This window comes from Equus asinus, chromosome 22, assembly GCF_041296235.1.
Source record: "Equus asinus isolate D_3611 breed Donkey chromosome 22, EquAss-T2T_v2, whole genome shotgun sequence".
NCBI lineage: Eukaryota > Metazoa > Chordata > Mammalia > Perissodactyla > Equidae > Equus > Equus asinus.
In genome coordinates, this window is record NC_091811.1 from 21,208,920 (window position 1) to 21,224,778 (window position 15,859).

The window sequence follows — 15,859 nt, forward strand, 5'->3', positions numbered from 1 at the left end:
GTGGGTTAGTGGTTCTTCCTTGACCATAAACTTGGAGATATCAGTTCCTGTTAGGTGGGAGGGAAGGGAGGCAGAACCTTAAGAAATATCTCAGTCAGACGAATTACTTTTTAAATAAATACAGTGTTTTCTGGAATCTCATGGTTATGTTGAAGTTTATTGCTATTTATTTTATTAACTGTTTCATAAGGAAATGTTTCCTCTGATTTCTCAGAATATACTTCATCTTTTAAACTTTTAATCATTGCATATGCTTATAATATTTTCCTCTTTTGCTCGTTTCTAGTATCAGATTTTGAAATGAGTTATTGCAGAATGAGCATTTAAATGTTCTAGACACAAAGTAGAAAATATAAAAAAATTATATTGTTAATAGTTATATTTTGTGAAATTTGGAATCTGACAGCCTTGAAGGGCAGTGACCAAGAACATGGTACAACAGTCCCCAAAGTGAGATCCATCAAGAGAATGTTGCCAGGCAATAAACTCAAATAGTACCCGGTGTGTAATGATCTGAAGATGGTCTGAGGCTGAGTTCATTGTCTGGCAACATTCCCTTGACCACTCTCACCTCCAGTGACTACTGCACTGAGCTTGTGGGGTGCTTGCTGCCCTCTAGATCTCCCACTGCCTTGAGAAATGAGGAAAGGTAGAGATGGTCACTGCTGGACCAAGCATTCTGGTGTATAAGTACCTATGCTTCAGCTTTGTACTATTTCACTCCACTTGTTGTGGCAGCCTGGATTTACAAGTTTGTGCTATGAGGTTTCTTTTACTGGCGGACTGAGTTTGCAGAAACCTCAGTAGCTATGCACCTGCTTCATTCAGTCAGCTTTCTGTGACTTGTGAAGGTGAGAGCCTAGGGTAGCAGGCAGCCATTCCATTCGAAGCACAGTGAATTTCCTTATGCCTTTCAGTCATTTGGAAAATATTAATCCGGCACCTAAAGGCTTGATAAATGCTATGAAAAAGTGTGGGATTGGGTAGTGGATAGGATGACTGATATGTGTATGGACAGATGGGAGAGTATACTTTAAGATGGGCCAGGATAAACCTTCCTCCTCATTGAAAGAATTTTTGCTACCTGTACAAATTGGTCCCCATTTTTCTGCCCAATCCTATTTAACTAGTTTATGTATAGGGTCACCAGATTTAGCAAATTAAAAGATAAAATTCTGAGTTAAATTTGAATTTCAGATCAACAACAAATGTTCCAAATGTAACAAATACAAACATTGCATGAAGAATACTTAAAAAATAAACCATTTTCAATTTGCAATTCAAATTTAAGTGGATATCTTGTATTTTCCCTTACAACTCTGCTTAGGTCACTACAATTTTTCTTATCTTTTAAAGTGTTCAGTGCTCGAGGGCTTGGTTTCGGGTTTCTCTCAGCTTTCCACTTATACCCCTCTGTGAACCCTTAGGAGGTGATACAGCCCAGAGACTGAGGACAGGAAAAGAATATGCACCAAAGCAAAGATGGATTGCTGCCCATTCAAGGGTGGAAAGGCCCCAGAGAAAGGGGAAGTGGAAAAGATGACATGAGACACTGGGAAGCAGGACTTGAGAAACCACGTGTATGCAGTTCATTTGGAAAGGGAGAGAAACGCTGAAGGATCATGGAGAATTGGGACAGGGTGCATATCACGCAATTACCACTGTGAGCATCCAGAACTTCATTTAGCAGAGCACTTGTAGAAGCCAGTGTAAGTACTATCACGACATTTTCTTGTCTTGCCCCAGGAATATAGAGATGTTTCTGTTTCACTTGCAGCTGTTAGGAATCCTCACCTGTGGCCTGAGAAGGAGAATTTGCTGCTTTGTCCCCTGTGGCCTAAGGCTTTTGTTCCATGGGGGAGACATTTCCAGGTGGGGCTGTGTGTCTTTTGTACAAAGACTGCTGTGCATCTCCCGGAGCCTTGCAACTAGGGGAAAAGCATAAACCTGTTATATGGATGTCAATTTTGTTCTTAATATTTCTCTCTTTTCTATTGATTTGTAGAACCTTTCTGTAACTTAATAAGATTAGTTCTTCATCCTTTACAGTATATATATGAAATATGTGTATATTTATATATTTGTGTATGTATTTCCATGAGTATTTTTACTCTGTTTTGCATATAAACAAATTTAACTTTCATATTGTCAATTGTGTCAATCTTTTTAATGACTTGTGGGGGGACCTGGATTTGGCCACCCCAAGATATGTCTCTTTGGCATGATGATTATTTGAGGCTGGTTCCTTTGCAGACAGGAAAGCAACTGAAAAGTAGAATTTACTTACCCTTTGTAAGAGACATTTACATTGTGAAGGAAATCTCCATCTGTAAAAGATATCTCCCTTTGTACCAGGAAGAAAGGGAGATGACCTTGTCTCTAGAAACTCTTAATCAATGGGGAAGGCAAGGACTTAAATCTGTATTTGTTTATTGTGCTTGCCTGTAACCTCCTGTAACTGACTTCCCTCCCACTCCCAACCTTGGTATTACTTTAAGGATTAAGCATCTTTCCTTAGGCTAGGAACTGATTGCTGTGCTCACCTGTGACCACCCAGCTCAAGACAATAGACTTGCCTCCTGCTACGCCCTCCAAGATAGCAGACCCACTATCTGCTGTGTCCATCAAGCCCTGTGCCGACAGGGCAATCTTGTGACTATTGTGGGAGGGACATTTCAATCATATGCGAAACACCTGTTTGGGGGTATATAACCACTCTGTGCACCCCACTTCTTCAGTGCCCTTTCTTCCTTCGGGAAGAAAGGCCCCAGGCCATGGTCCTCAAAATTAAAGCTTTGTTTAATTTTCTCTTGCTATTCTGTCTCATGTGAATTTAATTCGTTCTCCGGCCAGACGAACTCACATTAGGTAGAAGAAAAGTCTTCCTCCCCTACACTTTTTTAGAAAGTTCCTTCCCGGAACTTAAAGATGATAATAAATAAATCCACCAATGTGTATTTTCTTCTAAAATGTTAAAGTTTTCATTCTTTATATACAAATATTTGGTCCACCTAAGAGGAAGAGAAAGGCTGCCCCACAATGAGAGGCATTAGAGCCTGTGGACATGTATTTGAACCAGGCAGCAGGCATGTTTGGGTCAGGTTTCGTCTCTACCACTTGCATCTGTGTGATGTTGGAGAAGGGCTTCACCTCTTTACAGCTCACTTCTCCATCTGTAAAATAAGGATGATAACGACAGTACCTGCTCAAAGAGTTGTGAAAATGAAACCAGCATTAGTAAAGTGCCTAGGATGAGATAATGATTATATAGTTTGCATATGCTTTCCTTTAAATTTACTGGCAATATGCTCACACTTATATTTTCAGTTGAATTTCAAGAGCTTTCTAACAGTCATCAGGAAAAAAGTCTCTTAGTATTTCAAATAAGTTAACATTGAATGTTTTGATAAATTTAGGAGGACTGATCTCTTTTTAGAATTTTGATGCTTGTAATTCAAAACCAAGTTTATTTTTAATTTTTTTCTTTTTTAAAAAAGTTTTAAAGTTTTCTTCATTTTGGTATTTTATAGCTTCTTCAATAGGTATTTTATAGCTGTGATTTTTTTCTGTATTTTAAAATTTTTTATTTACTATCTTATATGTGACAATATTGCTATCAATTTCAAGGTAAGATTTACTAATGAAAATTAGGATAGAACTTACTCAAAAAGAGTCATTCTCCAACCCCCACCTCTAACATGTGTACTTGATCAACAAATGAATGAGCCTCTGCCTGCTAAGAATGCTGAGTCAAACTTAGAAGACACTGACCTGCAGGACCCTGGAGACTCGTTTCCTCGCCCCTTTTGGTAGCTCAGATGAACTCAATCAACAGGATTGAGCCAGTCTGCAGAGACAGCAAGGGTGATCTCAGTTTTCCTGGCCTGCAAAGCTATTTCTAGGGCATTTGGTATACCAACCATCAGTGTGCATACTTCCTGGCATGGTTCCTGGGCCTCAGATCCCTTAATATAGCTCTTGTTACTAGAGAAACCAGGAGTTCCCTAGCTCCTCTTAGGTTAACCTATACCATGTGACAGGGTGACAGGGTGGGGCTTATGCTCTCCCTCCCTCTGGGAGTGCTGTTTGTGCATGTGCAGTCTCCAGGCTAAGGCAAACCCCTCTATCAGGACCTTTGCCATGACACATACAGAATACCTATGCCAGGCCACTGCTGTAGAATAGCGAGTGAGTGAGGACTGTGTCCTGCCTGTTATTTCTCTTCTTGAGAGTTTTTCTTTAATAAATTCTATGTTGTATCTGCACCATGTGGTGTTAGTGATTTGTGCCCCCTTGCAGGACACTAATAATATTCAAGACATTTTTAAAAACTACTTTCTGTAGTTGGTAGATATAGAGAAATGAGGAAAAGGATGAGAGAAGATGAAGAAAGATGTTCCCTCTTGCTACATCTCTCTGTTCTTTCTGAGGCCACAGATGGACTGCAGCTCGTTTGCAGACCTGTGGGTGATTGGTACAGTGGGTTTAAAAACAGAAGTTTAAGCTTGTAAGTTTAAGCTTCCATTTACAAACGTAAGTTTGGAATCACAACTTCTGTTTAAAGTTAACTCTGTTAGTTCAACCTCATCTTTTTTTTTTTTTTTTTTACAGTTTGTCGACTTTTCTTTTCATAGCCATCAATGTCTGAAGAAGTTACTTATGCAGATCTAAAATTTCATGACTCCAGTAAGACAGAAAATATCCAGGAGTTTGACCAACTGGGGATAAAAGGTAAGATTTTGAGCTCTGGATGTGTTGTAAGGTGGTAGAAGCGTAAGGATACAAGCCCTGTGTCTTAGGTGTTAGTGATTCGACAATGATCCTTCAATTAGATTTTTTCATTAAGCCTCTCGTTTTTACCAAAGCTGTCAAAGTGTCATACAAAATGATTATAACAATTTTTATTTTTAAGGCACTGATCAGTATGTTGAATCTTTTATGAATTTTCTGTTTTTTAATATCACACTCTAAATAATTAAGACAGCATAGTATTTTCATGTAAGTGGATTGCAAAATGTTTGGGGTTTTTTTCCCCATGAAAGGAAGCCATGGAACATGAAACATATGTTATCCAGGAATCTTCTGGATTTGTATGTTCTTTTTTATAAGAAAATGCTAGTGAGTGTGTCTGTGTCTGCGTGTGGGTGTGTGTGTCTAAAAGAGATTCAGAGACAGACGGACAAAGGGAAAAAGAGGCAGAGAGGACTTTTAGAGGATGTTATTTGATTTTCTACCAAGTCAGGCATGTATTATCCTAAAATTTCCTATTTCTTTTGGAGATCTCTTCCCAACTTACTAAAATACAGAAGAGGTTAAGTTAAATGAAAAGACATATCAAGGACTCAAGGATGAGAAAAGATAAAGAAATACTGGAATATATAACATTCAAAACCATACTGTACTTGGAAGCTTTGTATTTTTCCATTCTAATTTAAATTATGATATAAAGGGATTACCTGTGTTGACTTCCAGTTTATACTCTAATAAAGTATACCCCAATCTCCATCCTACTCATAATCTCATATGTCTCCTATCATATGTAGCTCCTGTCTCCTGACTCCTGAGCTTTTGGGTGATATCTTCCCCAGCATATTCGTACTTGAAATCAATGTGTTTAAGTTAAAAATAACTTAAATGGTGGCTATGAAGAACAGAGAAAGTTGATTGAAACAGTAAAATTGGGAGAGAGGAGTAATAGAAGAATTCTCATGTTTTATTAAAATGTTTTTTCCCCTTAAAATGTAACATTCTTTGAAATTCTAATTCAGAATTTCCATTGTTAGATATTGGATCCATCTATCAGCATTGTAAGTCTTGAGAAGGAATAATAGCTCAATTCTGTAGGTTTTTCATTTAATACAGATTTTTTTAAATAGGAAAGGGTTTAAGGATTTTACAGTATTTTTTATCTTAATTTCCTTGTTTGTATTTCACCTTTTTTATGGTGTAAGAGAATGAGTATACCATGAATTTAATACACCAATAATTGCCCTGTATGTTTCCCGTTACATCTCTTCCCATCTCCTGTCCTCTTAATCCATCTTACTGTAAATTTCCACTCCAGAAATTTTCTGATTCTATAGAAACCTCGAATCCATGTCCTGTTCACTTTCTCGATTTTGTCTAATTTTCTCTTTATCCAGCTTAAAGTCTATATTATGTAATATAACTTTATATTGTAGAATACCTACCCTTACTCTCTTGTACAACCTCTTTCAACATACTGTTGTTTTTCCTTGAAAAACCTAAATTCTGGTTAAACTTAAATAGCCATGCACTCTGTGCGTCACCTCAACAGCTGAACAGTGTTGGTGAAAAAAACACAAACTTTCAAGCCCAGCTCATTCTCAATTGACAAGCTTTCCTCCTACCTCCTTCTACACATTTTCTTTCTGCTGCTAAAATTTCCATCCTACCATATCCTCATTCATACTTTGCCTTACTTCTAGATAGTATTTACAAAGTACATACTTACACTTATCAAAATACAGACCTCCTCATTTTGCTCTGAATTTCAATCCATGTGTCCTCTCCAAGACATTTCTATAATTTTCTCCTTTCTTGCTTGCTTTATTATGCTCTCTGCCTCCCCCAGTTGATTATCCCTCCTTGGTGCAACAACACACTCTACTACTCCTATTTTAACAAGACACAATCCTTGCTTGACCACTTAAATCTCTCCATTATTCTTCCATTTCTTTATTTCCTTTCACAATCCAACTTTTTGAAGTCATTACCTTTTGTCACAGACTCCCAATTCTTGATCTTTCATTCTCTTCTCAACAGTTAGGCTTCTTCCCTCATTGTTCCATGGAGACTATTGTTGTCTAGGTCCCTGATGACTTCCCTGTTTCATCCCAATAGTCACATCTCTTCGCTTTTATTACTTGACTTCCCTGCAGCATCTGAAAAGTTGAATAGTCCCTCTTCTTTAAACATTTTCGTTGCACATTCTCATGGACATATCCTCATGGTTTCTGTCACCACAAGGGCTGCTCCCTCTGAGTCTTTTTTTTTTTTAATTCTTCACCTTTGATCAAACTCTGTACTGTGGAATACTCCAGGCTCTGTTCTGGGTCCCCTTTCCTTGTGTCACTAAATACTCTTTGCTAAGTGCCTCATTTGATCGTTTGGATTCAAATATAATGACACTCAAATATCTCCTCATAATCTTTCCTTGGATCTCCAGACTAGAAAATATAAGTGCATGTTTCACATTTCTATGTAAGCTTCTGATTTCATTTCAAATTTAAAATGGAAAAAATAGAAATATTTATTTTCCCTCTAAAACTGCTCCCTCTCCTCAATCACCCTCATCTCATTAAATACAAGAATAAATACATATTTAAATACAGTCACCAAGTGTTTGCTATTTGCCAGCACTGTTCTAATTGTATTATAAATATTAAATCATTTAATCTCTAAAACTTTGACTTTCTTTTTTAATCAATGTAGAAACTAAGACACGGAGAGGCTAACAAACTTGTCTGTGGTGCCACAAGTGATAAGCAGCAGAGCCAGGATTTAACCCCAGGCATACTGGCCCTAGAAAATGTGCTGTGCTTTTCACCACTGTGAGTTTTGTTAGCGCCATTAAGTTCACTCCAACTCTTAGTGACCATGTGTACATCAGGGCAGAACCCTCCTCGGTCTTTTTGCACCATCCTCTCATGTTCCAGTACTATGTCATCAGACAATGCTCCACTGCTATTCATTGGATTTTCATGGCCAAGTTTTGCAGAAGTGGGTGGCCAGGTCCTTCTTCCTAGTCTGTCTTAGTCTGGAAGCTCTGCTGAAACCTGTCCACCTTAAGTGACCTTGCTGATATTTAAAATACCAGTGGCATAGCTTTCAGCATCACAGCAAATCATTATGCTATACTGCCTATAAATATGTATATCTTATTATCTACCAACTTTATCAAGCCAAAAATCTCTCATAAACATTTCATAAATTTATACTATAGATTCTAACTTCAAAACATATTCTTAATCTATCCATGGGTCATCACAGTCTCTAATACTAGTAAATTAAGCTAGTATTCTCTCACGCATGGCATACTGCAATAGGTTTCTTGCTATTCTCCCTGCTTCCAATACTGCAACCTTACAATTCATTCTACATATCCAGTAACAGAAATTTTTTTCTGGAAAAAACTCAATTATTTTCCCCTCTTGATTAAACTCTTCTAGTGGATTTCCAAGTAACTCCAATCCCCTTATTGTGGCTAACAAAGTCTGTAAGTAATCTGTCTCCTGCTTTTTCTTTGACCACTTCTAACATCATTTCTCACCTTGGACACAATTCTCTAGCCACTGTGAATATTTTCTATTTTTTAAATAGATAAAGCTTTTCCTCACATTAGGGTCTTTGAATTAGGTATTCTTGCTGCCTGTAATGTTCTCTGCACTGATTCTGCATGCTGATTCTCACTGGCTGTAAGATCTGAACTACCTGCTCTCTGTAATATAATTCAGTTTCAAAGCTCTGCATACCATAGAACAATTTGAAATCTATTTATCATCTATATACCTATCTATCTATCATTATTCACTTATTTTATCTCACAATGGAAATACATCTTTTATGAGAGAAAGGAGTTGTATGCGTTGCTCACTTTTGTATTGTTAGCACCCAGAATAGTGTCTACTGTATAGATGGTACTCAATAGATAACTTCTGCATAATTGAATAAGTAAATCAGTGAAAAAATAATTCTCAAGAAAGATAGTACTTGAAGTCATGCTTCTAACCTTAGGGAAGATCTTGACTATGCAGTTATTTCACTAATAACTATTTTCCAAAGTCTAAAAAAGTTGTTTCACATTTTATTTGCCATTCTCTCTGTATTTTACCAACTGTGAGCTATAGGACATAGATCAGGAGTATAGTAAGATTATCATGTTATCCCTGAATCATATTTTCTTGAAATATCTAATATCCATATATACACATGATGATAATTTAAATAATATAGTGATTTAATGCTAATTAATTTATAATATGAAATTCATAGTTCCTGGGGTTTTTTATAGGGAAATGATCTGTTTTGGGCTTCACTATTTAGTTAAAAGGAAGCGTTCAAGAAAAGTTTGTTACTAAAAAGCATGAAAAAATTCTAATGAGGAAATGACATAGATCTGGCCTAATTAAGATCTGGCCTAACTAACATCTGGCTATGGGAGGACATCCAGAGACGTTACAAAGAGACAGTCTATCATTTATGTTCCATGGCCAAATTCTCAGGATTTTCTGGGAAAAATATAAGTAACTGAAATTATTTTCTTTGACATCCCGCAATTTTCCATTGGAGGAAGGAATACTTAGATTAACCTCTCTGTTAAATGCCAGTTACTCAGCTCCCCCACATTTTACGGACAAGATATGTTGTATCCAGACTAATTGGTTTTCTTACTTCTGCTTTTAAATCCCATTTTTGCCTCTTTGTTTCTTGAATCAGCCTACCAGTTAACAGCCTCTCTTGTGAGAACCAGTTTGCATGCAAAATAACTAATAAAATGTTTTTGACTTATTCTTTAAACAGGTATTTAAAAATGTCCTTGAGTTTTTAGCAAAGCACATTTCTTGACCAGGGACATGTTAGGAAAGAAAGAAAGGCAAAATGAATGAGTGAATGACTCAAATTAGGATTATACCATTGCCAGACCTCTTTGCCAGTTTTGCCTTCCACAGCACCTCCTGCTCCTTCCCGTGCATGGCGTCAGAGAGTCGTGGCCCTGACTCTTCTGTGTCTTCTGCTGCTGACTGGACTGGGAGTCTTAGGAAGCATGTGTAGGTATTACCCATGTTTTGATCGAAAGGGAAAACACCTAGAAGCGTTTGAGTTTTACAAGAAAGTTTACTCTGAATTGAGGCTTTGGAAGGATTATAGGTGATATACCCACAAAGGGGACTTGTAACTAGGTGCTTATAATACGGTACTTAGTCTCTTTCCCTCACTCTTGTGAAGTAACTGCTTCTTAGACCTTTAATGTTCTTAATACTATTTTAGCAAAAAGGAGGTGATGGTTGTATTGAGGGATTAAAATTTTTTATCATTTTTTTTTATCTGGAGTTTATATAACTTTGAAGACAGAAGTGGGAAAATTGAATGAACTACAAAATTTTAAAGAAGATCTTCAGAGAAATATTTCTATACAACTGATGCATAACATGAATAATTCTGAGAAGATCAGGAACCTCTCTATCACACTGCAAGAAATAGCCACCAAATTATGTCATGAGCTGTATAGAAACAATCAAGGTAATCCTGTTTTCCTCTCTGTGTTATTTATTAGACAATTAACTAAACCTAGGAGTGAATTGAAAAGCATTTCATCAATAGCTAGCAGCCTTTCCCTGGGAAGCCATTATTTAGAGGGAAGAATTAAATGTGGTTGAATGAGGATGTACTGATATTTCTATGCAGTTCAAAGAAAAATAGAAAAAGTAATAATAACTACAGACCTCAAAATTACTAGGGGATGAAACTTACTTAATAAAACACTAGACGGTATCTCTAATCTGACGTTTAATACTGTTATTGTGGGCACTAAGGTTAATAGAAGATAGGAAGGACAGGACATCTCTTTATGGGCGACATTGTTCCTAAATTTTACTCAATGTTTAATAAGAGTCAACAGAAAAGAAATAAAGTTAGTGCTACCCTCGGAATTGGGAGAAATTGGTCTTTTAATATCTTTAACAGTGTCTATAATAATTAAAACATGTTCTTTTGTGCTCTTGAGAAGTCTCCCAAATATTCAACAAGTCAGAGAGCTAGAAATGCTCTGGTTGGGAAGGCAGAATTAACGTAGGTTTGTGGGGTTGATTCTCACCACACGATGTTTCTTGTGATTAGCTTTTATTGCCATATAGCAATACAAAAAACAACAAAAGGAAAAAAAAATAACCATTATTCAGAATTCCTGAGGTAGGAAAATACACTGGAATCCAACTGTAAATTTGAAACATGTTGTTCAAATTACATTTTGGACACATTGTGGTGGTATATTGGGGCTTGGAACACAGGATTCATTTTCTTCAAGATGTAAAAATAAGAAAGACAGGTAAATGTGGTTAATTTAACATTAAGGATAATGGGAATGATAAGAATAATGAAGATTATCAACACAAACCAAATCAAACTACCTTCATCTTGCAGAGCACAAGTGTAAACCTTGCCCAAAGCAATGGATATGGCATGAAGACAGCTGCTATGTACTACTTGAAGGTTACAAAGCATGGCAAAAAAGTGAAAAGATATGTTCTTCTCACAATGCCAGCCTGTTGAAGATTAAGAACAAAAGTGTATTGGTACGGCCAATGGATCTTTGCCTATGAGGAGGAAGTCATTTTTCCCATCATAGAATAGAGAGGAGCAAGGCATGTTGAGGAAGATCCATATTAATTCAGACATGGTTCTGGCTTATTTAAGTTGGGGTATGAGGTGACTGAGACTTCGTATCTTTATCTCAGGGTAGTATAGCCAAGGCAAATCATATAAAACCTTAGCTTAGGTCTTTAGTGTCAGTGGAATCTCACAGGCTGATGGGCAGGTGAGTAGACATGGGACATCCAGAATCTTTAAGTCTTGTGAGCATTTCCAAACTGGAACTTCAGGGTCAAATCACAGAACATGGCTTCTCAGCATTTATCTAAAAACAGAAGATATGGAAATTATTCCTAATGGCTACCAATTCCGTAAAATCTGCATAGGAGGAGATTCTTTGTTTTTGATTCCACCTTTTTGTATTTTTTAACTAAGTGAAAAAGTCAGTATATACTATAATACAACAATAACTTGAATAAAATATGTATAAAAAAGTAGAATTAAGAAAGGATGGCAAAGGCAACTGCCAAGCAGATGTATTGCACTGAGTTCCTGGGTCTCAAGAAAACTTATCTCTCTGGAAGATTTATTTATGCATTTATTTATTTTCTTTTTTCTAATATCTAAATAATATCTCCATATGTTACTTATTACTCAGCATTTCTAGTCTCTCAGGCAGTAATCACATATTTATTTTTTAGGCAAAAAATTTATTTCCCACAAATCTTAGCTTTTCTGCTCTAAGAATCTTTGTCTTCCTTTATAGAAGGGGGGAAAACAATCCATGGTCTCTTCCTCATCTGAGCATTCTCAAATGATCTAACTGTAGTTATTTACTCAAAACAATGTCTGAGAAAATCTGTTTCTCTGGCTAGAGAATTCTGGACTGGTTCTAAATTCTCTTCTATAACCACCCTCATTGGACTTTGCTACATTTTTCTCCTACTCTTTCTGTTTCTATTAACTTGTGTCTACAGTGATTAACCACCTCCTTTGCCCCCGGACGTTTTTATTTGACTGCTCAATATTTGAATCCTGAAGTTTGTGATCTTCACTGACCCTAAGTTAAGGTTAGGCATGGATTGGTAGATCTTTCTCCATGTGAGACAGTAACCTATGGTTAGGTCTATGTTAGGTCTAGGTTAGTAATCCTATGGTAAGGACACTTTGCCTCAGTTTTTTTTTTTTAATGGCATTTAAAAGTAGTAGTATAACGTCAAAATGTTACCTTAAAAAAGTAATTTGTAAAAATTATGTTGTGATATAATGAGACAATTATTTTAACAAACCATCTCTATTTCCTGTAGGAATTTATAAAATCCAGGAGTTTACGGAATCATTGGCTGGGATTATCTCCCAGAAAAGATTACACACCCTACAAGCTCTTGGATGAGACAATTATCTCCTCTGATTGGTAACTCTTTATTCTCGTTGAATTTTTATAGTTGGTTTGAGTAAAGGTGTTTTCCTCAGGAGCATTAGACAATCAAAACTGGCTTCAAATGAAATTACATCTTTAAATGTCTCTTTTTCATCAGCCTTGTTTAATGTGTTTGATAATGGAACAAGCTGCCACAAATGTCTTTTCATTACTTTGACAAGTCACTAACAAACTCATAATAGCCAAATAAGGGAAAATTTCTGGGAATCTGCTTTTATCTAAGAAAATTATAGAGGCCAACAAAACTTACTGGGCTCTGAGGTGTACGTAAAATTGTGCTTATTGCTGGAATTCAAAAATGAGTGAAAAATTGATTCTTCCCGTAGTTACATAACCATCAATTATGTGCACAGACTAATTAAATAATTATACAGATAAAAAGAATATAATGCTTCAGTAAGAACACACAGAATAACCAAAAATAAATTTCAGCTTTGAAATTTGTGTTATAACTGACATTTGAAACAGTCATTTCTGAATGAAAAATTTAGAGGTAGACTAGAAGAGCACTTCTGATAAAAGGAATAAAATGCACATGAACATGGTATAGTGTATACATGGGATATAGCAACTATTTTGTGTAATATATTAAGAAATGTGCTTATAAACATACCTTTATAAATAGAGTCATATGTGGTATTTGTTCTGCTTGTAATTGGGTTGGGAGGAAGTCTTACTTACAACAAAGCCAAAATTCCATTTGTATTTTATAATCTCTCAAATTTGGGAAGCAGACTGCATTAGATTACAGGAGGAAACCGGAGTCTCAGCCTGCTGGATACTGTTGTAAGCTCACAAATTTATACATATTTATTGGTTGAGGACACATCAAGCAGGAGTGAACTCAGGGCAACTGTGTCTGGTGCTGCCACACTGAATCTAAACCCTAAGTTTCCTGCATCCTCGCCACACTGGGCCACACAGAAAATAGAAGCCTTGATTGTTTTTTTTGTTTTGTTTGCTTTTTCCTCCAGATAGAAATAGTAGGTCTAGGAATATGGGTCGGAAAGGCAAGGCAGCTCTATCTTTGGCAGTTTGCAATGAGAGGACAGAACGGGGCATTAGATATGTACAAATGGACGAGAGAAGGATATATATTTAAAGGATCTCACTTGGAGTGAAGGACTAGAGATAAAGGTAGTGTGTGTATCAGGGGAGGCTGCAGATGGAATCTTATTTAGAAAAAGTAGAATTTCCATGTGTTTATATGTAATTATTGGTAATGGAAAGGTAATCTATAATGCGATGGAAAACACAGTAGATATTTCTAATTACCAAGAAACAATATTGAAATAAAAAATATGTAATAATGTATATGTATATATAATACATTATATATGTATATAATATATAATCATATATAATACACCAGTATGTATGTATGATGTCCTTTCCTCTTCTATTCTCAACGTTACTTTTGGGCTTGTTTCTGGAAAGTGGCTGTGATCAATGACATCTGTATTACATCACCTCAAATTGGAAATTTAACTTTTGAAAATTTAATTGATGAATTCATTTATTGACTGACAATCATTATTACTGACCCAAGTATTGATGCTGCATTTTTTCCAAAAGATAATATTTTGAATATACAAGTTTGTCTTTAATGCATGGTCTCTGATCAGTAAGCTTTTGTTAGGGGCTGGTAATTATTCAGAACTTCAGAGTAAAATCTTTGAAAAATGGTTAGAAGGAGAAGTCACTTGGAGATGATGCTGAGCTTAAGGCATCATACGTTAGGTTAATTCCTGGTTTTGGTGATTATGAAAAACATTTGAGGAGGACAGTATCAAAGATTTACTTCTGACCCAGTTAGACTAGAGAATCTAATGGAATTGAATTATTCTAAATCAGATGAAGTATTAGTGAAGGGAGGTGCTACATCTGGAAGTAAAGGACATTAAATATTTCGGATGTGAGAAAGTGGAAAAAGTCAGGGAGAAATCAGGCAGTGTTTGAAATTGCATATTTGTCAATTAAAATGGATAAAGGGCACTCTGGACATTCTGAATGGTAATTAAAATTTATTTTAGACAATGAAGACCCTAGTAGCAATGATATGTTGAAAAGTAATTTTTTTCTGTGAATGTGTTTCACATTTGACTTATCAAGTGTAATTCTTTATTTTCTCTCTTAGGTTCAGAAGTAACACAAATGACTTAAGCAATGGGAAGTATTGTGGATATATACATGATTTATATGTTTATTACGATGAGTGCACTAGTTTAAAAAATGCTGTCTGTGAGAAGTTGGCTAATCCAGTGAAGATTGAGAGTACACTAATGAAGGAAGTACCAGATGGAGGAATGTAGTCAGTGCAATTATTTTGCCTCAGCTATTATCCTGCAATTTAGAGGGCATACATCTTGTGGACGATACAAATGGAATAAAGATGCTCTAAGACTAAATTTCTGCCTCTCTCCTAATAATTTACATTTTCAAACTTTCTTTTCTCTCATTTGCTGAATGAAAGAAACCTGAAGTCATAATTTATCATCTAGATATAGTCCAGATACTGTTAAGTATAAATATAGTATTTTGGGTGAGAATACAGAAAGCTGAAGCTAATTGTTCCTGCTTTTCCAGTAATAACTTACATACCAACCCCAGGGAAAATCAGAAAAATTAAATCAAGGAATATAAAGAAAAGATAATACATCATGACCAATTGGGGTTTATTCTAGTAACTCAGGTTGATTTACATTTTGGAAAAAAATAAGAGAGAGAAAATATATTATTATTGCAATAGATGTAGAAAAAGCATTTGACAAAGTGAAACGTCTAATCATAATATAATCTCTCAGAAAACTAGAAGCAGAAGATTGCCCTAATCTGAAAGGGGCAATGTTGACATTAAAAAGAGAAAAGAAAAAAACTAGCAGCAGCAAATCCTACAGCTGACAACATACTTCTGGTAAAAGAGTGGAAGTTTTTCTTTTGAGTTCTGGAACAAGATCAGAAGGATCTGTATTAATTATTTTATTCAACAATGTCTGTTGTCTATTGGAAGTCCTATCAGTGAAATAAGGTAAGAAAGAAATTGAAAGTATAAAAAATGGGAAAGGAATAAATAAGAAATTTTTATTT

The 15,859-nt window shown here is 35.9% G+C and overlaps 1 protein-coding gene across 6 annotated transcripts; it reads left to right on the plus strand.

The window, feature by feature from the left end:
* The first annotated feature begins 1,568 nt into the window (after positions 1-1,568).
* Positions 1,569-15,627, plus strand: CLEC12A (C-type lectin domain family 12 member A). Of its 6 annotated transcripts, none has more exons than XM_014850935.3 (7): positions 1,569-1,709; positions 4,612-4,731; positions 9,678-9,791; positions 10,075-10,263; positions 11,164-11,315; positions 12,639-12,745; positions 14,910-15,627. In XM_014850935.3, exons 2-7 carry the CDS (start codon positions 4,641-4,643, stop codon positions 15,082-15,084), a joined length of 828 nt encoding a protein of 275 aa, XP_014706421.1. In that variant the 5' UTR covers positions 1,569-1,709; positions 4,612-4,640; the 3' UTR covers positions 15,085-15,627. The 6 variants fall into 6 exon arrangements, with proteins under 6 accessions (XP_014706421.1, XP_070350631.1, XP_044612263.1 ...); XM_070494530.1 differs by having other exon boundaries at positions 9,693-9,791; XM_044756327.2 differs by having other exon boundaries at positions 1,588-1,709; positions 4,635-4,731.
* The last annotated feature ends 232 nt before the right edge of the window (positions 15,628-15,859 follow it).